Genomic DNA, 23100 nt, shown 5'->3' on the forward strand with positions numbered 1-23100 from the left:
GGAGATTGCCTCATGGATCACCTCCACAGACTCTAGTAGGATATGGTCCACCCATGGAAAAATCAGAATCCTTGAGGAAGAGATAATAAAAGTGAGAAAGAAGGCATGAATGTTAGAATAAGAGCAGAAGGGAGACATCTTACTGTGAATGATGGGTGAAGGAATTGTCTTAAAAGGTGGGGGGAAGATGAGAACTCTGCCGAGATCACTTATTCCTGAAATCTGTAAGATACAGGGAAGTGAAGGGGAACTGGATACCAGATATGATGGTTCAGCTTTCACCTCTTAAATGGTATTTTGACTTCTAAACCTAATGGTGACCGAGTAAAAGCCAGTCTTAGCTACTTCGCTACTGATATGGCTAATACTTCTCTAGTAAAGCTGTTCACATAGCCATAGAAATAAAGTGTGAATAACTCTTAAATATATTTATCAGAGGGGTAGCCATATTAGTCTGGATCTGTAAAAAGCAACAGAGAGTCCTGTGACCCCTTTAAGACTAACAGATGTATTGGAGCATAAGCTTTTGTGGGTGAATGCCCACCCACGAAAGCTTATGCTCCAATACATCTGTTAGCCTTAAAGGTGCCACAGGACTCTCTGTTGCTTCTGAAATATACAAGAGTTGCCTATTAATTTCAGGTAATCAGTGGTTTTTTTTTTTTTTTGTTTTGTTTTTTTTCCCGTTTTGTTTTGTTTTGTTTTTTTTCTTCCAGACATCCAAAAATTAAGTTGTGTGGTATTCACCATGTCACAGGCTGAATCATACTAACTCCTTTAGAATCTGATACAAAAATCCATGCCTTAAGAATAGACCTTTTGGTGACTAGATGTTAGAGAATAAATATATATTGCTTTACCTCCTCAAAGTGTAGCTTTTTAAAAATTCCAGTTACTAGTTTCTTCTAAAAATAGTGACCTTTCATTGTTCAAATGAATAAGAATATGCTCTTCCCTCCCTTCTCCCTCCCCCCCCCCCCAAACTGGCTTGCTTTAATTATACCACTCAGTATTAAATTTCCTGTAGCATTACTACAAACCCATAAGCAAGATACTTTTTTTCTTTTGTTTGTTTATAATTATTTAGCAAGGGGATGTGCCAACTTAAAGTTGTGCAGTCTGGCAGACTCACTTCCTAGACTGGTTTACCGAACCCATAATCTCCCTGAGGTTGATGTGGTGTTTCACACATTGCATTCATTAAAACAGTAGGTATTGAGTTATAGCCTGAATAATAAACCCAACTTAAGTGGCTATAGAACTCTGCCTACAAGAAGCCTAATAACTGTATGCTATGACATATGTCTACATTCATGACCTTGACAATTTAACTGAAATCTATTATTTGCTGACTATTACCTTCCATTGCGCATACCCTGGCTTATTGTAAGATGTATTGATACTAGAGAACTGTTTGTTTGTTTGTTTTGTTTTAGGAAAAGTTTATGGGCTGGGGTGAGTGTGTGTGTGTTTACACGGGGTAGAGAGATTCAGAATTGCAATCCGCTTTATCTATTTTATTTTACAAATTTCAGAATTATTACACTTTAGAGCATCTTAAATTGAAAACAAGGTTTTTCCTTTTCCTTATGCCAAAGTAATAATCTTGATCTCTAAAATGTTTTTACTTACTGCCTTAACTTTTTTTTAAATTCAGCTACACTTATAGATTCTGTAACAAATCCAAGAAAATTCTGTAGAACTAACTTGTATTTGCTATAAGCTGCATGGTTTTGGAATAGCTTCCAGCAAACATGAGAACTCTCACCCAAATATTAGCCCACTTAGAGAGAGAGAGAGAGTGTGTGTGTGGTTACTCTGTGGTCACTGGCCTGTGAATACTGCACTGGCATGCACCACTGATAGGGTGACCAGACAGCAAGTGTGACAAATCCAGACTGGGTGAGGGGGTTATAGGAGCCTATAAGAAAAAGACCCAAAAAATTGGGACCGTCTCTATAAAATCGGGACATCTGGTCACCCTAGCCACTGAGTCCACCACCTGCTGCAGAACTGTAATCAAGAATCTAAACTTTCATCTTACTTACAAAAATATTTCTAATCCATATGCTTGCAAAGAAAACACTGAAATGTGTACAGTGAGATAACGGTCTGCCTGAATCTATAAAAGGCTGAAATGATAGCTCAGAGGTGTGAACTGCTCCAGTCTTCTCAATAGGGTTTAATTGTGAAACCTAGAAATGATGATTGGTTAAATATTGGCTGACTATTCTGCTTATTTCAAGCAGAAACATCTAACTAATGTTAACAACTCTTTCTACAAGAGTAAAGCTTATCTGTCCGGGAGTCAGATCTGTCTCACGTGGGCTGGCCCAAGACTGGAATAAACTCCCCCAGGATCCTGAGTACCATCACAAACCTCACCATGTCCCACTTTTAGTACAAGGTACATTTCTTTGACCCTTGACTTCTCAAACATATAGTTGTGAGTGTATTTAAAAATAAATAAATAAAAATATCCAAACAAAACACTTCACTGCACACACTTCTCCCCCTAGGGAGAGGGTAAGAGAACAAATACGTGACAGATATTAGTCCCATTGCTTAATGCACTACTGAAAGGTGTTTTGGATACTATCGTGATGAGCACAGTATTAGAACCTATATAGAACAGGATTACGGGATTCTTCTCTAACATGCCTCCCACACCTCCCCAGATGACTAAAGCCCCCACTGTCACCTGCATAACTACGAAAACCTCCAGTTACCTTCATGACTCTCTTCCAGTATAGTTATACCTTGTCAATTCAAAATCTGTATAGGAACAGCATCATATTGAATTTCATATAGAAATTAATGAACTGAATATGAACATATGGAACAATTACGATAATAGCCTCTTTTTTAATCTTTAATCTTAAATGAAGCTTTAGCAGAACTTCTAGACTGCTGCCACACAATCCAGGGCATCTCCCACAAAACATAAGTTGCTTGCCATAGAATACATGGGCTTTTGACTGTAGGGAGGGTGAAAGAAAATAACATTTGTTTGTTGTCATAAATATTCTGCCTATATTGTGTGGATACTTTAAAAAAAATTATATCTGCTTAACTGAAACTATGAATATGGTTGGATTTGTTTATTGTACATTAACAGAAGTAGGTGGTAGGTATTTACATGGCTTGTGTAAGGGAACCGTGGTGGAAAAGCAGATAAAAATGTCTGCCTTTTTCAGGGCGGATACAAATCTATTTTTTAAAAGTTTTTGTTTGTTTACACATGCTTTTTTTCCTAAAAATAAACCTGTTTAAAATTTGTAATGAAAACCTATGTTAAGGCCTAAAGCTATTGTAATCTGTTAAAGACAGTTTAATGAAACATAATACATTACATTAATGAGCACACCTCTCTTCTCTTCTCCCCTCCCCCCCCAATTTGTAATGAGTTAAAAGATGCTGCTTTTTTAATACGGAATCAAGGTGGGAAAATGTCCAACTTTTGAGGTCAACTCAAGGTTTATAAATGTCATTATGTAATGAATTACATTAGTATCTCTGTGGATTCCCATTCCCCCTCCCTCCCCCCCAGTCTTTACAGTGGAGCGAATGCTGGTATTTACACTTGGAAACATGGAAGTTTACTTTCAGTTTTTGTTGTGCAGAAAAGGTTTAGCCTTAATTACTTTTGGTTTCAATGTAGCTAGACTTTAACGTCAAAAGCACTACCATGATCATCTAGTCTGACCTCCTGCACGTTGCAGATCACCACAACCTCACCCACCACTGACTGGTTCATTCAAAGTTGAGAAACCAATTTGGGGGGGGGGGGGGGTTCCCTCCCCTCCACCACCCCCCTCTCAATCTAGAAGTAAAAGCCAGGTTAGAGGATCAAAATTTATAGATATAGGGGGGGCCAGGTTTTCAAAATGTTTTTTTTTATGTGCCTGAAGATGCATATGTGAACCAAATGGCATTGTCAGAGGCGTCTGTCTGCATCTTTAGACAACTAAATACCTTTGCTTCTAGTCACCATGGGCTGAATTTTTTTTTTTCCATGTCAGCTCACTGATTCTACAGTTAATACTTTGTTTAATAAATCAGTTTTAAATGCAAAACAAGTCTTGATAATTTTTGATTTTTTCCCTAATGTATCAGCACATTTAAAATATTTTTAATTAATAAAAACAATTTTAAATGTTTCTGTGCATCCTTAATTGAATTCCAATTTCCATCTAAATGTAACTTACCACAAACTAGATTTTTTTTTTTTTTTTTTTTTTTTAAACTCAGAAGTAAGAAATGTCAATGCCAATTTTCAAACAAGAAACATTTATTCATATTCTAAGTTTATGTTAAGGTATATAATCTAATGAGCTTTATATTGCATCCTCCTGGCTAGTGCAAAATCTAGTTTGAGTCTATTTAGTTTCAGATAAACAGTTTTTAGTGGTTAAACCAACCACAAAGAATTAACCTTTCTTTAGGAAAGTAACTAAAAAGTACAAATGCAAAACAAGATTCAACTTGACTTAAATTAAGGTGTTTTTTTTTTTTGCTTGCTGATTTAATTAAAACTGGTGGGTTTTTTTTTTCCCCCCCTAAATTTTCTCCACCATGGCCTTGGGAATAGTACAATAGTTGTCTAGTGAGGGATAAACCCTGTACATTTTAAGGGTACATCTGCACAAAAGCTGGGAGGTGTAATTCTTGCTCAGGTGGATGTATGTACACCTACTCCGCTGAAGCTGATGCTAATTTTAGTACAATGTAACTGTAGCTATAGGGCAGTGGCTAGGCCAGCCTGCTGCCTATGTAGCCATGGCTTCACTGTGTGAATTTTATCACACTAGTGGTATCTCAGTGTAACCTCTCATCCTTCCTTGTGCGGTAGTTTTATGAAAAACTATTATGCCAACTAACAGATATGTAGTTCTAAAAGTTCCTAGGAGCTCTTCCCTCTCATGTCCTGGGCATTTATTAAAGGTCCAGATTTAACAGCTATCTTGATATTGTTTAGCTATTGGATGCTTTATATAGCATGGGAGCTAGACAGAGGTTTGGGGTTTCTCACAACACAATCTGGCCTCTTGTTAGTACGAAGGCTGTCCTGAATGTGAGGATACTATGAGTTGTAACTGTACCTAGGTTGGCTGTAAACATTGAGCCTTTGTCTTCGGGCCTCAGTAGACTTTAGCTGTGATGTAATTGCTCAGCATGTCAAGTGTTATTGTTACTGAGCAATTTTTACAGTACACAGAGTAGCTTGTAAAAAGCTACACACATTTAAGCATGCAGGTTTTACTTGTAACAAATTCCTGCTCTCATTTGTAGAGAGCAAGAAATTGCTCCCTTGCACAACTGCTATAATAAGACAGCCAATCATTTAATGTGAACAGTAACTCTGCATCTGAACAGTATACAACCTCGTCTCGGTTGAACTGTGTGGCAAAAGGCCCAAGGTAAAGTACCCTTCAACCACCTGAGAAATAACAGTAATTAATATTTATAACAGTAGGTATCAATACAATGGCATTTCTCGAATTAAAGGGTTGCTTTCCTAAAATGTCATCATTGGGCAATGAGTTTTTTTTAGAGAGGCACAGGTGAAGCTGTTGTCCCTATACCACATGGATATTTTTTCTTTTCTTCGACTTTGCACCCCAATGCCACCCCTCACCCCCCCCCTTACAAAAAACAAAACACCAACCCTCTCAGATCAGCTGCTTGTAGGTAGGTTTAGACATCTAGTAAATTTTACAAGTCCCGGTTCTGCTGAGTAGTTCAGATGAGTACAGTTGGATTTTTTTTTTTTTTTTTTTGCCATATCCTAAGTATCATGGCGTTTTGTTTCATTACAGATCTCAAGTGAGCGTCTTTATATTTACAGATTTTAATGTTTGAAATGCTTGTTTATATTCCATATTCCAAAATGGGTGGTGACTCATCTCCAGTGTAACACAAATGATGTCACAGAATAGTTATTAATATAATATCTGCTCATCTACAGAATCTTTTGATATTTCTTTTTTAAAAAAGCTGTTACACTCACTCCAAAATTGTGACTATATCCATCAAGAGTCAACTTTAAATACCTTGATTATGTGCCAAATTGGAATATACAATAAGTGTGTGCATGCACAATTAGTTTAAAAACTAAAACATTAACTCACTAAGTTTTTCTCATCCATTGACTGCATAGGACTGGTATTGAACTTGAAGATCCTTTTCCTTTTGCATGTTCAACTCCCATTAATACTGTGCTTAGTATATCGTCACTGTAATCTGCTTTTTCCACTCATTTTTAAACAAAAATGAGTAAGTAACATACAGCTCAAGAATATAGAAGAGAAAATAAGTGCCTAATGACAGGTGTTTCGTGCCATACAAAAACAGGACTGATATTACCTGTGTCTTAACATGCTTCCTCACATAGGGTGAGATTTACTTTACTTGCAGAAAATCCAGTTAGTTGGGAAGGGATGATGAGAAGGTGAAAATCATCCAATGCAGGATACCTGCATATCCTATTAGCCACTCAACCCAACTTACATATTAAGACCACCAGATCCACAAATCTAGTGTTCTCCTCAGAGGCTGGCCTGCTGTCATTTCTCCTCCCCAACACACTGGTTATTGTAAATGGTGCAGAAGGTATTGCATGGGTCCTCCAGACTGGGGTGAATTTTGCTCACACAGCTGAAGAACTCTACTCTGGATATCTTAATACTGCTGGGGGCACATGGTGGTGTGAGAGAGCCTTTAGAATTCTAGGGAAAGAATATAAATAGAAAACTACTGTCCCAACAGATTTCAAATGCATTGTTTGGAAGAATGAACTGTGAGTAAGATGTCTCCTCCCATTCCCCTTTGCACCCAAAGCCAGGTTGACACAACTCTGGGCAAGTAACTAATCACTCTGATTTTATGGATGATAATTAAATAGGGAGATTCATACTTAAGATTTTGGATTAAATTATTTAACCAAATGCCCAGTTTCAGTGGAAGTTGAGTCTTTGTCATGAGATCACTTGCCTGGCTGGAATAACATCATCCAGGTCTCTCAAATAGCATTTAATGTTTCTAAAATCTTTCCTTCTCTTTACCAAGACAAGAATACAATTAGAAAGGTTCAGTAAATCCAAAAATTCTGGATGGAGTTTGCTTGTCCTCTCTGCAGCTTATAATGAATGACTTATTGCAATCACCTGTAGACGTAAAGAAAATACAGGACTGTAAAAATTTCCGTTTTTGTTCAAGAACTCCTATATCTAGATGTACACCTTCAATTGTAAACCAGGAGACCTAGGAGCCGATGGACATGTTGTCATTTCTAGGGAGCTTCGCAGAGCCAGGTAGGGAGACTTCCAGCCCTGCGCCAAATGAACTTTTAGTGGCCTAGTGAGCAGTTCTGACCGGAGCTGCCAGGGTGCCTTTTCAACTGGGTGTTCCAGTCGAAAACCGGACACCTGGCAATCCTAATTTCTGCAGTTACTTTATATAGTAATTAGTGGAAGCTACATCTCAAGACACTTAAAGCTAGAGTAGGCAGACCCCTAGGAAAATATTCTGCAGCAGGAAAATCTTAAGGCTTCATCCTGCAGCCATGGTCATATGAATGCAGATTCCAGGATCAGTCCCTTGCATTGTGTCTCTACCTCACAAAAGTAAGGCTTAACTCATTCATGAAGCACTTTGAAATCTTCAGATGGAAGGGTGTTATAGAAGGGCCCAGTACTATTGCAGGAGGATGGGACTATGACTAAAGAGGTCTCATTACTACAAAGTGGAATATTTTAAATGCAGTATAACTTTTGATTTTATCAGTTTGTATAGTGTGGTATTGCTTATCTTCTGATAAAAATTGTAAATCTTGGCTAAAAAGGGTGTTTAAAATATCTTTAAGATAGGAAGACATCTGACACATGATCAAAAAGTACCTCATTCAGTGGCTTTAATCTTGGAAAGAATTGCACCCTTCTCCCTCCCACTTTCAAAGTGAAATTGGCTAGGTTGCCAGTGGCTGAGAATGTAAGATGTTGGGTGAAAGAGTGCTATGTGGTGCTCTATAATAAACTTGTTCCTTAATTGGCGGTTAACAGGCTCCACAAAGAACCTGTTTGTGGATGGAAAAATTTAATTAAGATGACCACTAAACATACAAATATCTTGAGAAAAGGAAGAAAGTGAATAACCAAACCTGGCTGTTTTGGACAATTTATTTAATAAATACAAATCTACTTTTGGAGACTTGGCCTGATTTCACCTTAGCTCATTCCCCAAAATACCCCAAACAGAGAATTATTTCTGTATCTTGGAAAACACTTTTGACTATTTCTATGAGCTAAAACTTGATAGACGTCTCAGGGGCCCTGCTTTATTTACAGCATGCTTGAAAACAAAGTGAAAAATGACTGATTTTTAACACTGCTCCTCACTATGTAACACACACAGTCTTCCTGAATGATACTCTTAAGCAATTCAAACATTTAGGGAAAAGTAGCTTCTCTGGAGTCTTGTAAAACTCAGTTTTATAAAACCTGTCAGTTACTAGTAGAATTTTTTTGTTGCTAATTTGTCTATAAAACAAGCTTATCTACTGACATTTATAAACTCTGAGGTCGGAGTCTTTGTTGTATGTTGTTGGGGATGCATTCTGCACTGAACTATCTTTATTGCCAAAACCTGCTGCACCTTGTCTAGTCCTATGACCTCTTGCAAAAATCCGCTTTTCTTCAATTAGAAGGGTTATCTGTGAAGCAACTCTAGTGCTAGTAAGAGCCAATTCTACTATGCTGGTATTTCTCTATTTAAAAGTCTGGCGGTACATACTCTGCACTTTTGTTTTAAAAACATAGTGATTTTGCAAATGATCAAAATGCCTAACCAAGTAGGAAGATCTAGCAAAGTCTTTTTATCCATGATATTCACTTCCAAAGCTTGTTCAAAACCTTGTTTGGGGTTTTAATGACTGAATAGTAGTAACATTAGATCCTAAACTTTAGGGGCAGGAATCATGTCTTCTGTAAAAATTCCCAGCACACTCTGGGGTATTGTAAAGCAAAGAATAAATATCACAAGAAGGAAACTGTGTAAGGATATAGTCATAGTGCACACTTGAACACTATTAATTTCATTAGTCACTAAAACAGCCAGTAATCTTGCAGTAGCAATGGGAATCTTAACTGCAGTTAGTAAGCTGTGAAATAAACTTTCACTTAAGCATAGTGATTGTGCGGATACTGGTGCACTCACAGCCTGGAAAAGATATTTTGTGGTGTTTCCAATGGCTCTTCAGTGAATTTAAAAAAAAAACCTTAATTTTTTGTTGTACAAAACTGGAGGGGAGGGGAAGGAGATGTGTGGTGTTGATAGGTTGCAGATGAAATGTCTGGATGTCTAAACTAGTGCAGTTCAGTGACTGGCTGAGAAGGGGAACATGGAACTTGGCCATCAGAGATCTCTTGGGCTGGAGACTTTCCTGGGCACAACTTAGTTTTTAGATGCGCATAGCCATGTGGTCATGATCAAGGAAACGGGGATGGGTGGGTGAAAGTTTACTACTGACTTGCATAACTTGTCTCACTTTTTGGGGGAAGCCGCTAATTTCCCCATATCTCAAAGACTTCTGAAGAATGGCAGAGGATTGAAGTGAGGCCTCTGTATTTCATTACTCTTACAAAGGCAAATACACTTTAAAATATTCTAAATTTAAAATTAAACTACAGTTGTGTAAGTGATAGTGTCTCAAAACATACTTTGTTCTTTGATTTATTTTGTTTACTATGAGGTTAAATTGTTGCTTTGTTTTTTTCTGAAATATGTGGGAGATATGGAAGTACACTATGCCTAGGCACATGCACCTTCAGTATATGCCCACAGGGTTAGAGGCAGGTAGAACGCCTGCTGTATATAGGGTTACCATATTCAAACATTTAAAAAAGAGGACACTCCAGGGGGCCCCAGCCCCGCCCCAACCCCACCCCTTCTCTGCCCCCATTCCAACCCTTTCCCCAAAGTCCCTGCCCCAACTCTGCCCCCTCCTCTGAGCACCTCACATTCCCCCTCCTCCCTCCCACTCTGATCTTGGTTGGGGGTTGCTAAATGCTTCCCTGCTCCCCACTCGCCCTGCAGCCTCTGCACCCCCCCACAGCGTCTGTGCCCCCTGCTCCCCACTCGCCCTGCAGCCTCTGCAACCCCCCTGCAGCCTCTACACACACACACACACCCTCACCCGGCAGAGGGAGAACTGCAGGCTCCACGTGGACTCAAACACTTCCTCGTTGCTCTGTGGGGGAGGAGGGAGCGGGGGAGGGACTCTGGCTGCTAGAGGCCCTAGTGGCTGCGAGCGGCTTTCAATCAGGCCAGGCGTCCAATCAGCCACGCCGCACTCCACAGGAGGGGAAATCCCGGACATTTCTACTTCATTAGAAATCCCCCCCGGACGGCCATTTAAGGCTGAAAAAGCCGGACATGTCCGGGGAAACCCGGACGGATGGTAACCCTACTGTATATGCTGTACAGTGTATAGCATTTATACAGCTTCTCTTGGAGCTTCTCGCACCTGCCTTCTCTCCTCATTCAAACACCACATCTACTGTAAGATGCTGTCTTGCTTTGGACTTGGCAGACCCTGGCAATACCAGCCTATGGCTTTGTCTACACTGAACTTTTGTCTTTCAGGGGTGTGAAAAAAACACAAACCTCTGAACGACAAAAGTTTTTACTGACGAAAAGTGCCGGTATGAACAGAACTTTGTTGGTGGGACAGCAGACCAAGCTACCACCACTCCCTGGGGGTGGAAGTTTTTTGTCTGCGGAAGAGCTCTCTCCTGCCAACAAACAGTGGCTATACTGCACGCCTTTTAGCGGCACAGCTGTAGCGGCACATAACCATCTATGCTAGGATAGATCTCTTGATCCTAACTACCAAGATTATTCAGTAACTCACAGGCTTCTTCTGACGATTCTGAGAATTTCCTAAAAGCTGCAAAAACAATTTGTAGGAATATTGAATGTTAAGTAAGTGGAGGATGGAGTGGTAAACTTGTCTTATAAGTAGTGTAGCAGTTTGAGTTATCTTTGGTAGCTTCTAAATAGCATAAGACGTGCTTCATGATTGTGCAGAATTCTTTTTATTCTAACTAGCTTATAAATATATTTGGCATTTTGCTATCAAACTAAACAAATTTAAAACCCTTTTTGGGTCATAGTAGTGTCTTGAAAGCAGCCTTGAAGAAGGAGGTTTTTGAGACCCTGCTCTCCAGGAGGCAGTCTTTAAACTCTGGAGGGCCTTTCACAAGCCCACAGTAGCAGAAGCATAGATAAAATTGGTGCCTCTGAAAGTCCTGGTCTTGGAGGACATAATGGGGACATGTTACGTGAATTATTTACTCATGTACACCTAGAGCACACTTCCAAAGCAGTTAGGAGAAACTCGTTCCAGGGTTAAATGTTGGTGCCTCTTCTATGGTACTGTCAGGATTGTGAATAGGTACCAAATGCTTTCATGTTTGTTTCACTTACTTGAGTGAGTCTCTAAAACTTTGTTGACAAACAGGAAGTTGGGATGTAGGTATGTCTGACTCTTGTCCTTCAAAATATAGCTCTAGCTTGTAATATGTGATGACTGTACTAGATTCATTGACTTTCTGTAGTGTCCACTGCCCTCCAGATTTAAACTTCAGAAGTGAAGGAAAATTTACTTTTAAACCTCAATCTTATGCATGTCCATTGTTGGACAGAGAGGAAAATAGGCTGAAGTTTAAAACTGCAGGAAAAAGCTTGAGTAACAAGTTGAGGTAGAGAGGTTGGGGAAAAGTAACTTTAAGAAAAAAGTAAATCTGAGGTAAAAGCATCAATGCTACTACATAATCTAACAGTTTTTTAAGTTAGTCTGACACTAATATTGTATTGCTTAACTATTGGTATGGCTGTGTTAACTGTCATTTCTATTACAGGAGTCTTATCCCTCTTCATCACCAATATGGTTTGTGGAATCAGATGACCCAAACCTGACTTCAGTGTTGGAGCGATTAGAAGATATTAAGAAGAGCAATACTCTGGTGAGGAACTAGTGGTTTTTTACTTTTTCATTAACTGCAGGTCAGATTAAATAAAAAGTGGTTTCACGTGGCAAGGCTCCACTCCCACCCCAATACTTTTGGCTGTTTTGCATATACTTTCATATCAGAATGCAGGCAGCTCTTTTTAAAGTACTTGAATAGTAATTCCAAAAGGCTTGAGTTTTTTGCATGACTTGAAACTGTCTGAGAGAACATTTGTTAAATTGTCAGTGATGTAACTTATGCATTCTGAAAATAGTTAAATGATAAATAGATTTGCACATAAGAACTTAAAACCTATTAAAAATCTCTTAATGGGAAGCATTTGAATATTAGTCATTGGTATTTCCATTATGCAGAAATTATAATTATTTCATTACTTTTGGGGGTAGTTTAATGTGTGGTTTTTAGAGGAAATGTGCTCCAGAATTCAGCTGGAACTGTGGTTTCCACAGCTGTAGAATTTCTCAAACTGAAACCTGAACATTTTTCAGACTCTTTTTTGCTTTTAGTAGGAAAGATTTTAACAGATAACTAATTTGTCCTAGACAGCTTTGCAATCAGGTGGTAATGAGATTGTGCACTTACATGATGGACTTGGAGGACTGTAATGTACAGATTGTTTAAGTTGAAAACTGCTGGAGTACAAGTTCTGTACCAGTAAAGGCTGTTTGGTGGCACTATTTCTGGCGTGAGAACCCTTTGGTGCAATTACAGGGAAACCCCTCTATAACGCGCCCCACGATAATGCAGATTTGGATATAATGCGATCATAAGGTGGCTCCTGCTGCCACAAGCGCGCGCGCAAAAAAAAAGGTGGCTGGAGCACCGCCGAAGAAAAACCAAAAAAAGGAACGTGCCTTCCCCACTGCCTTCCCCCCCCCCCCCCTCCCCCCGCTTCTCCTTTTGGTGGGAAGAGCCATTCTCCTCCCCAGCTGCTCCTCACTCTTCCTCTGCCCCTTGCACATCTCCCCTGCTCTCTGCCCAAGAGAAATTGACGGGCTTGAAACTGACCAGCTTTAAATGGTACAATTTTCGTAACCCTACTATACCGCCGCCCCGCATTTATCGCGATGGAATTTTTTGGACCCCAATCATCGTGTTATAGCAGGGTTTCACTGTATTAGAATTTTATCAAATCAAAACATTCCTTTCTTATACTGTGCAAGGAAGGTGAATGGGACTATGTCCCCAGCCGCTTTTGATTGCTACAATGTGGTTTTTTTGTTTTTTTTTAAGAAAGAGAGGGAGAATCCTAATTCTTTTGCAGGATATTAGTTGCCATATGGATTAATATTGGTTATATATGATTCATTTGTTTGGGGCGGGGAAATAGGGAAATATTCATGTAATTTGCCTGAAATGTTCAGCATGTAGACTTGGTTCTTGATGTGTGGCTTTTAATTATCTGGATGTAAAAATGCACAGGATAAATTACATTTAGGAGACCATGCAGAAATAGCAAGGAAATTAACAACTGAAGGTGAAATTTACCATATGTCTTCCAATAATTAGACATAAAGGCATTTTGGAGCCTACAGGAAGAAGCCTCCCAGCTCAGGTTGACAGACTTGGGTTAGTGAAGCTTGTGCTAATGTACTAAAAATAGTCTAAGGAGGGGGGTGGGCTTCAGAGCCTAAGGTCCAGCCCAAAGTGCTGTCTATATGGCTGTATTTAGAGTGCTAGCGTGAGTCCTGCTAACCAGAGTCTGTTGATGCAGGCTGCAAGGTTCACTTCTGCAGACTCCAAAATGCTATGTGGACATACCTGAAGGGGCACTGACTTAATGCACCCTGTTGGACCTACTTATGTGAGGAAATGCGGTAAACTTCTCCTTCAGTTGTGGATTTCCTTGCTGCTTTTGGTATAAGTGGAACATTCTTCTAACTGTAGTTTTTGGTGTAGTTTTTAATAATTTAGCTTTTTAATACAACCTTTAGCAGAAGGGGTTATAATGATGGATGTGTTCAGGTTCTGGCAGTGATCATCAGTAGACCATATGGCCAAACAAATGGTGTCCTGGGATACAATTGAAGAACTTTCCAAAACTTGCTTGGCTTGTTGTTTAGTCTCTTTGTGAATTCATCATTGTTCAGTGATAACAAATTATTCAGTAAGCATGGAATATGTTTGTTTTTATGTTTAGATTCGGGCTGTCAAGCGATTAAAAAAAAAAAAAAAAAATCCTGATTAATCATGCTGTTAAGCAATACGTATACACCTCTACCCCGATATAACGTGACCCGATATAACACAAATTCGGATAGAATGCGGTAAAGCAGCGCTCCGGTGGGGCGGGGCTGCACGCTCCGGCAGATCAAAGCAAGTTGGATATAATGCGGTTTCACCTATAACACGGTAAGGCTTTTTTGGCTCCTGAGGACAGCTTTATATCGGGGTAGAGGTGTACTATTTATATAAATATTTTTGGATGTTTTCCACATTTTCAAATATATTGATTTCAATTACAGCACAGAATAAAAAGTGTACAGTGCTCACTTTACATTTATTTTTATTATAAATATTTGCACTGTAGAAATAAAAACTAGTATTTTTCAATTCACTTAATACAACTACTGTAGTGCAATATCTTTATCATGGAAGTTGAATTTACAAATGTAGAATTATGTACCAGAAAATAACTGCACTCAAAAACAAAACAACGTAAAACTTTAGAGCAGGGGTAGGCAACCTATGGCACGCATGCCGAGGGTGACACACAAGCTGATTTTCAGTGGCACTCACGCTGCCTGGGTCCTGGCCACCAGTCCGGGGGGGGGCTCTGCGTATAATTTAATTTTAAAGGAAGCTTCTTAAACATTTATAAACCTTATTTACTTTACATACAACAATAGTTTAGTTATATATTATAGACTTAGAGAGCTTCTAAAAACATTAAAATTTATTACTGGCACGCGAAACCTTAAATTAGAGTGAATAAATGAAGACTCGTCACACCACTTCTGAAAGGTTCCCCCTGCTTTAGAGCCTACAAGTCCACTCAGTCCTACTTCTTGTTCAGCCAATCGCTCAGACAAACAAGTTTGTTTACATTTACAGGAGATAATGCTGCCCACTTCTCACTTTCAGGTGACATTGTAAATAAGGCGTTCACATGGCACTCTTGTAGCCGGTGTTGCAAAATATTTGTGCCAGATGCGCTAAAGTTTTATGTCCCTTCGTGCTCCAGTTACCATTCCAGAGGATACGCGTCCATGCTGATGATGGATTCTGCTCAATAATGATCCAAAGCAGTGCAGACCGACGCATGTTCATTTTCATCCTCTGAGTCAGATGCCACCAGCAGAAGGTTGATTTTCTTTCTTGGTGGTTCGGGTTCTGTAGTTTCCGCATCAGTGTTACTCTTTCAAGAATTCTAAAAGCATGGTCCACACCTCGTCCCTCTCAGATTTTGGAAGGCACTTCAGATTCTTAAATTTTGGGTTGAGTGCTGTAGCTATCTTTAGAAATTTCACATTGGTACCATCTTTGCATTTTGTCAAATCTGCAGTGGAAGTGTTCTTAAAACGAACAATATGCTGGGTCATCATCCGAGACTGCTATAACAGGAAATGTATGGCAGAATGCAGGTAAAACACAGAGTATGAGATGTACAGTTCTCCCCCCAAGGAGTTCAATCACAAATTTAATTAATGTATTATTTTTTTAACAAGTGTCACAAGCATGCCCTCTGGCAGGGTGGCTAAAGCATGAAGGGGCATACAAATGTTTAGAATCTCTGGCATGTAAATACCTTGCAATGCTGGTTACAAAAGTGTCATGTGAATGTCTGTTATCACTTTCAGGTGACTTTGGGCAGCATTATGGGGGGAGGGGATAGCTCAGTGGTTAGATCATGGGCCTGCTAAACCCAGGGTTGTGAGTTCAATCCTTGAGGGGGCCATTTAGGGATCTGGGGCAAAAATCTGTCTGGGGATTGGTCCTGCTTTGAGCAGGGGCTTGGACTAGATGACCTCCTGAGGTCCCTTCCAACCCTGAGATTCTATAATTATCTCCCATACATGTATACAAACCTGTTTGTCTGAGCGATTGCCTGAACAAGAAGTAGGACTGAGTGGACTTGTAGGCTCTAAAGTTTTACATTGTTTTGTTTTTGAGTGCAGTTTTGTAACAAAAAAAATCTACATTTGTAAGTTGTGCTTTCACGATAAAGAGATTGCAATACGGTACTTGTATGAGGTAATTGAAAAATACAGTTTCTTTTGTCATTTTTACAGTGCATATATTTGTAATAAAATAATATGAAGTGAGTACTGTACACTTTTTGTATTCTGTGTTGTAACTGAAATCAATATATTTGAAAAACAGCCAAAATATTCAATGAATTTAAATTGGTATTCTATTATCTAACAGTGCGATTAAAACTGCGATTAATTTTTTAATTGCGATTTAATTTGAATTAATCGCATGAGTTAACTGCATTTAACTGACAGCCCTAGTTTAGAGAACTACATGAGAACTTGTGACAAGGCAATAAACTTGTCACAAACTTGACCATGGTTTGTCATGTTGAATTGCACTGAATATATGCACCATGTCTGTCTGTTTGTGTATGCAAATACTAGTTGGTGTCCAAGAAAAGCTCATGGCTGGAGGAGTGAACACAGATTTTTGGTTATGCACTTCATCAGGAATGCTACCTTCATAGGGAAAGAGTTACTTATTTTGTTAGTCACACCTGGCAGTGACTTGTTCATCTTACCATTGTATTGTTTTATAGGATATACTGCTTGTCCAGGGCCTCAGAGGGACAGGCGAGTGGTTTAGTCAGACAGCCAGGGATTCCAAGCAGGGCCCAGAAATAACTGGGGCCCGTTAACGTCTGTGGAAACCAGCCTGGACCACACAAAAGAAAGGAGCAAGGTACCAGAGGCTGGGAGTGGCTTAAGAGTAAAGTAGCCATGCTGAGGGAAATCTGCAGGGACTCTAGACTTGGTACGGAGGCAGCCCTAGTGTCAGGTGTGCCTTTTGCTGCTATCCCTGTGTAAATTTTCCCCCAAATCTGGTCAAGTTGTAAGCCTCTGAAAAAATGTAGTTTGTACATGCACAGGAGAGGCTTGTTTAGAGTTAGGTCTCTAAATATTCAGTCACCACCAGGCATGCGCCAACCTCAGGTGAGCAGGACTCTTCCTGGCAGCCAGAAGGTACTTATCTGGGCAGAGGCACGGAGAACAGGGAGACAGTTGCTCCTGTGTTCTCAGCGCTCCTCCTGCTGGTGCCCAATCAGAGAGGAGAGGAAACAGCATGACTCAAATGCACGGAGTGTAGGCGTGGAGGCCTTCAGAGGAGGGGAAGGTGCATGAGTGGGTTAGCTGGGGTATATGGCGGGGAGCAGAAGGATGTCTGAACACACTGTCCTCTGTGGCTCCTGGGTGCAGTTCTAAGTTCTTAGTTTCTTCATTCCTCTGTCGATCCGTAGCTGTAAAACCCACTGACAGTATCTCATCCCTTTCTAGTGGCTTGTCCACATGAAGGAAAACAGACTACTAGAGCTACTAGTTACATCATTAAACTGAGTGGTAGAGATCTGTGCTGTGCATCTGAGGATCTGGACCCTGCTGATGACCCAAATTAGGCATCAATATGGTTCCACATGATATCAATTGTGTGTGGTGGTGGGGTTGTTGTTTTTTCCAGTTTGCTTCTTTAAAAAGTGGGAAACTACTATTTATCCAACTATACTACTACAAAAATTTGTGATTAAAGACCATCATAATTCATATGCACAAAGGAGCCGAATTAGGGTTACATGGACAACTTTATTTCTGGCTTTTCTGAAATTTTGAGTGGTTGACTTTGCAACCTTGATAATGGGGGGTTATTTGTTTGTTTGTTTATTTATTTGGACACAATATAGATGTCTGTAATGTGGATAAGTTAATGTGACTATGAGCATATTAAAACTTCCTGAATTATGAATTAAAACACTCAAATTAATTTTCTTATTTCAATGAAAAACATGTAATCTCCCTCGTGCAAATTATTCAAACAGTAATAACTGTATTTCTGCTGGGATCACTAAGGGTATGTCTACACTACAAATAGATGCGGCTGGCCTGTGCCGGCTGACTTGGACTAGGGGGTTCAGGATAAGGGGCTATTAATTGCAGTGTAGTCATTTGGGGCCAGAATGCAGCCCGAGCTCTGGGAACCTCTGATCTCACAGGGTGCTAGAGCCCAGGGTCCAGCCAGAGCATGAATGTCCACACCGCAATGAAACAGCCCCTTAGCCCGAACCCAAGACATCTGGCATGGGCTAGTTGCAGATTTTTAACTGCAATGTAGACGTATACTAAGGGATCATGTAGGATGGAAGCTTCATTTTTGTTCTGCTAAAACTTCAAACATCTACAGAACGTGCTTGGACACTATTTCAGTCTTAGTAAGAGTTGCTGTTTCTCTAAATAGTGACATATATATATATATATATATATATATATATATATATATGAAGCAAGATATTTTCTACTTTTTTCTCACTCTTCCCCTTCATGCTGTCCCTCCCCATCATGTTCTCTACCTGTTTTCTAGAGTGGAAGGCTAGCACTTATTGCTGCATTGCTATGTATTCTTTTATCCAGTGTGTTTCCTAGGTGGTCAAAGGCACTAGGCTTCACAGTTGAGCCAGGGAATACATTAATTTTTACAATTAAGGATCTCTAAAATTCCTTGTCCCTTTTGTGCTGTAATGGAAAATCTCTAAAGAATGTATAAAAGAGCCTTTTGTGTGGGCCAGAGTTAAATAAAACTTGTTGTCCTATTCATAAAATGTGAATACAGGAAATTGAAAACAATGTCTAAACACCTCTTGGAACTGTAACACCATCACGGCAACTGCAAGAACAAGTTCGCAGAACCCCTGAGGGGTATAAATAATTTCATGGCTCTATTTAGAGTTACTCAGTTACCATGATATAACTCAGGTGTGTGCAAGACTATTTCACAGTTCTCCTGTGGTGTTTGTGTTAGGAAAACATCCTAATGTCCTTCTGCCCTCCTGCAGAATCTTTTTTGATGTAAGATTCTGCTAAAAGAACAAAAGTAGATTTTCTTGGTAAGTTTAATATCAGGATAAACAGTCAGGTATTGAGAGATGAGGTGTCTCAGTCAGCGTACAACTGAAGTTGCCATTAAAATGGTGCTCAAGTTGGGGTGGGTAGGTCTCTCCTCAGCCATGGTCATAGCCCTCCAAGAACTTCTAAGTCATCCTGTTATGGCACCTCTCTCCTGAAGATTCTCTGGCTTGTCAAATCTAGACAGTACTCAGATACCTTACAGGGAAGAGGAATCTGATACACAAGAGTCACTGGTATTCTGGCTTAGAGACTGCATCTTTCTTGGATAGCCTGGATCTAGAAGATCTAGCCCGGATTTTCTGAGAATTTGGGAGCAATACATTTTAAAAAACAAACCCCACCAGAAACAAACACTCTGTGACACTAAACATAGATTGACTTGGACAAAGCAGATAATAGACTGGAAGGTACATTCTCTCTGTGAAAAATGGCTTGACATGCTAGCCAGAATAGCGCAGGAGGAAAACTGACAATGATTGTTTTAGAGGAGCAGTTTGGGGCAGAGGGAGTGAGGGGAAGGTATCTGACTGTGGCCAGAGTTTCTCATAAGTGTGTGTTACCAGGGAAGGCTCTCAGAATACAGCTTCCTCTTTGGTTTTGAGCTGTTAACTGGGTGTTTCCTCTTAGACTTGTCAGAGCATTAGTACGACCGTTTGTGCTGCTTACTGGTTAATACCAATTAAAACAATTGTCTGATTCCAACACCTTTCAGAAGTAGCTGCATTCCTTCTGGAATAATGGCTGATTTTTCTGTCATCTTTTCAAGCCCTTGAAACAGAACACGGGGGAGGGGGTTAATCACAAGAGATGTCTGTCCTTCAGTCATGATGGTCTGAGCTGCCTCATTTGTGAGAAAGATTAAGGACTCTTAAGGGAAAAGCTCATCTGCAATAGGAGGCAGAATGCAAAGTTGTAGTAATCTTTCTGATGCCTGTGCTACTAGTAGAAAAATGAACATGGTAAGGTACAAACAAGTTCCCTGTGGCCTAGCGAAATCAAACTTTATGAATTATTCATTTCCAACTCCTACCAAGTGCATGTAGCAGGGAAAATGTTAATGACCCTATCTGTTGGCAAGAAAAGGCTGCCAGCCTGTTGGAATCAGTGTCACTGCTAACCTGTAAATGGCTCTTTGAGTGCATCTCTTTCCCTGCCCACCTCCAAACACACACAGGTGTCGGGCTTGTACCTCTCCTTGAATGGAATTCTGCAAGTTGTCCACACTGACCATGATTGGGTTACAGGTCCTTGGGTACCAGCAAGTCCACCAGGGTTTATTCTTTGGGAGCCTGTGATTAGTACATATTTGCTGTGAGATCGAAATAGCTTCTTCAAAACAAAGCCTGGCTTATTTTGGCCAAAATGGATTTTAAAATAACAGACCTATAAGTATAGTCCCTTGCCTAAACTTAGCCTCTATGCCCATCTCAGGCAGGTTTGTCTTATTCCACATCTCTGAGTTGGGAGAAACAGCTTACGCTGCCTGCAGCCTTCTCCCTGTCTCTGACTGTCTGTTGGTCTTTTCACTGGTACATTCTGGCCAGTCTTTCAGCTCACCCAAACTTAATGCCTCCCTTTTCTAGGGTCTGTGTGGTTTTGTAAATCTTTTTTGATCCCAGATTTAGTTCTGGGAAGAGTAAAACATCCTAGCATGGATGGAGCCAGCGAGGTAAATTCTCCTGCCACTTGATGGCCCAACCATCATTACCTTAACTCCTTTAAAGCTGTGTACGTAAGGCTGACTTATTTCTGCCATGTCTTTATCTCATGTGCTGAGTTCTGTAAGACCCCCCTTCTGTAGCATCCTCTGATTTAGCACTGTGCATTCAGGCAGGTCATAGTACAAAATTGGCCAGCATCTTTATACATTGTTCTGACCGCTGGGGAATTTGTGGCTTGCTAACCTTGCTGGTTTTAAGGAAGGTGGTGGTGACCCTTAGCAGGGGGAGCTAGTGTCTGAGACAGATTGGTGCAGGGAAACCCTGGAAATAGCCAGACTGGATGGGAAAGAATGGCCTTGTGGTTGACATGTCAACTGGGGTTCAGTTCCCAGCTTTGCTGCAGCCTTTCTGTGTGACCTAGAGCAAGTAGTTTTAATTGATGTCTGTTTCTCTTTCCATAAATGAGGTTACTTGCATACCTCACAGGACAGTTGAGACAGAATTTGAGCTGCTCCAGAGGGAATGTGTTATTGAATTGCTAAGTATTTTGTACTATCCAGAAAGAAGGGGGTAAGGTAGGAGATAACTGGGTCTATGGGCAGCACATTATGAGACGCCTATTGTACACTATTTCCATAGCTCTTGTGACGGGTTCGGTCACAGAGACCCCCTTGGGACTGTCACCTGATGTGCTGAAACTACCTCTGAGCCAGTTTTCTTTGTCCGCTTAGGACTCCAGAACCCTGCCTTGTTGAGTCAGACATGCTATCTGCTGGAGCAGAGGTCCCTAAAAATCACTGTCTTGCTACTAGTCTGAGCTAGAAACAAGTGCTTTATGCCATTGGAAAACCTGGATTTTCAGCTCCAGTGGGATAAAGTAAATGTATCTAGCTCAGCTAATCATAAGGCCTTGTATCTTTAAAATGGTTGCCAATTCCAAGACTAGCGATGTAAAGAAATGTAATTACTAATCACCAGGGCATCTAAACACCAAAATAAACTAATTGAAGTATGTGTATTGTCCTGACTGATCTCTTCTGCACCCTTGATGAGGCTGGATTGCCTCCTTAAAGGGAAATACTTAAAGAGAATTGGGGCTTTCTGGCCTAAAAATAGCTGCTTCTACTGCAGGAAGACCTGTGTAAACAGATATCTTGTTTTGCACTCTGAAAGTGGCAGGAGAACTTTTCCTCATATCTTGTAGAAGGGAGACCTATTCCTGGCTGCAACTTAGTATCTTATCTCCAGCTCCTGCAGGTAGGGTTGCCACTTTAGTTGGCCATATTCCTGGAGGTTTTGTCACATGATGTAATCTTTAATTAAAGATTTATCTTAATTCCTGGAGACCCCAGGACAATCCTGGAGGGTTGGCAACCCTATCTGCAGGCTTCATCTTCTGTATTATAGTGCATAGTTCTTGTTGATCATATAGCAAATATATAATCCGCAATCCCTGCTTCTTTGCCTAGTTCATGTTGTTTGAGGGCTTGGAAAGGAGGAAGGAAGGAAGGAAACATTTTGTGATAGTGGGGTGTTTGGTATTTTTTTGTTTGTTTGTTTGTTAGTGTTTGAGTTGCTCAGAGGTTTGGAATGTTAGTAATCATGGAAATGAATTCATGCGCACAGTTAAAGTGTAGTGGTAAGAGACAAAATTAATGCCACTATTCCTCACATGCAGAAATAAAGGAGTTTATTCTATGCAGGGAAGTGGGGGGGAAAAGGCATAGATCTCCTCCCGACCCTCCACTTCCCCTTCCTCCACCATCAGCAGCCTGACATGAGCCATGAATACCTACACCTGCCCCCTGTGAATTTGAGTGTTGTGAACTGGTGCAAATCTGAGTGGTGTGGCAATCCATGTACCTGGTTGCAACACTACCCAGTCGCATTGTCACTAAAGTTTGGCCCAGCCAAAAGGTGGTCAGACCATGATCACGGTGGCACCACCCACTCACCAGTTCTGCAGCCAATGCTGTGGATACCATGACCATGTGAAGTCTCTTCATTTACATATTATAACTTTATTGCAAGGTACAGTAATCAATAGCACACTAATAACTACTGGAATCCAATAGTTCTAGTAATTTTGGGCTGAGATTATGCCTGAGCCTATTGCAGGAGGACAGGTGTGAGGATAGGAGTTTACTCTTCCTCTTATCCCTGCACAAGGGCCAGTCTCATTGCTTATGCTGGGACTGCTAGCTCCCACTGCTCCAGGGGTGTGTTTCCCCAAAGTGGGTTGGAAAAGGGTAAGGCCATGGCCACATGGCTCCAGGCTGTGGGGGTAGTAGGCTGCATTCATATTTAAAAAGCATACTT

The 23100-nt window shown here is 40.4% G+C and overlaps 1 protein-coding gene across 4 annotated transcripts in view; it reads left to right on the top strand.

Annotated features, from left to right (window-relative positions):
- UBE2Q2 (ubiquitin conjugating enzyme E2 Q2) overlaps positions 1–23100 on the top strand; it is a 73150-nt gene that overhangs the window by 14297 nt on the left and 35753 nt on the right. For all 4 annotated transcript variants that reach the window (XR_010590767.1, XM_005294502.5, XM_065558392.1 and 1 more), the window contains exon 2: positions 11919–12023. Coding sequence is in view for 2 of the 4 variants with exons in the window: in XM_005294502.5 (XP_005294559.1) it covers positions 11919–12023 (105 nt within the window). In the remaining 2 variants the exon portion in view is untranslated. The remainder of the gene's footprint in view (positions 1–11918; positions 12024–23100) is intronic.

Source organism: Chrysemys picta, chromosome 10 (genome assembly GCF_011386835.1).
Source record: "Chrysemys picta bellii isolate R12L10 chromosome 10, ASM1138683v2, whole genome shotgun sequence".
Lineage (NCBI taxonomy): Eukaryota > Metazoa > Chordata > Testudines > Emydidae > Chrysemys > Chrysemys picta.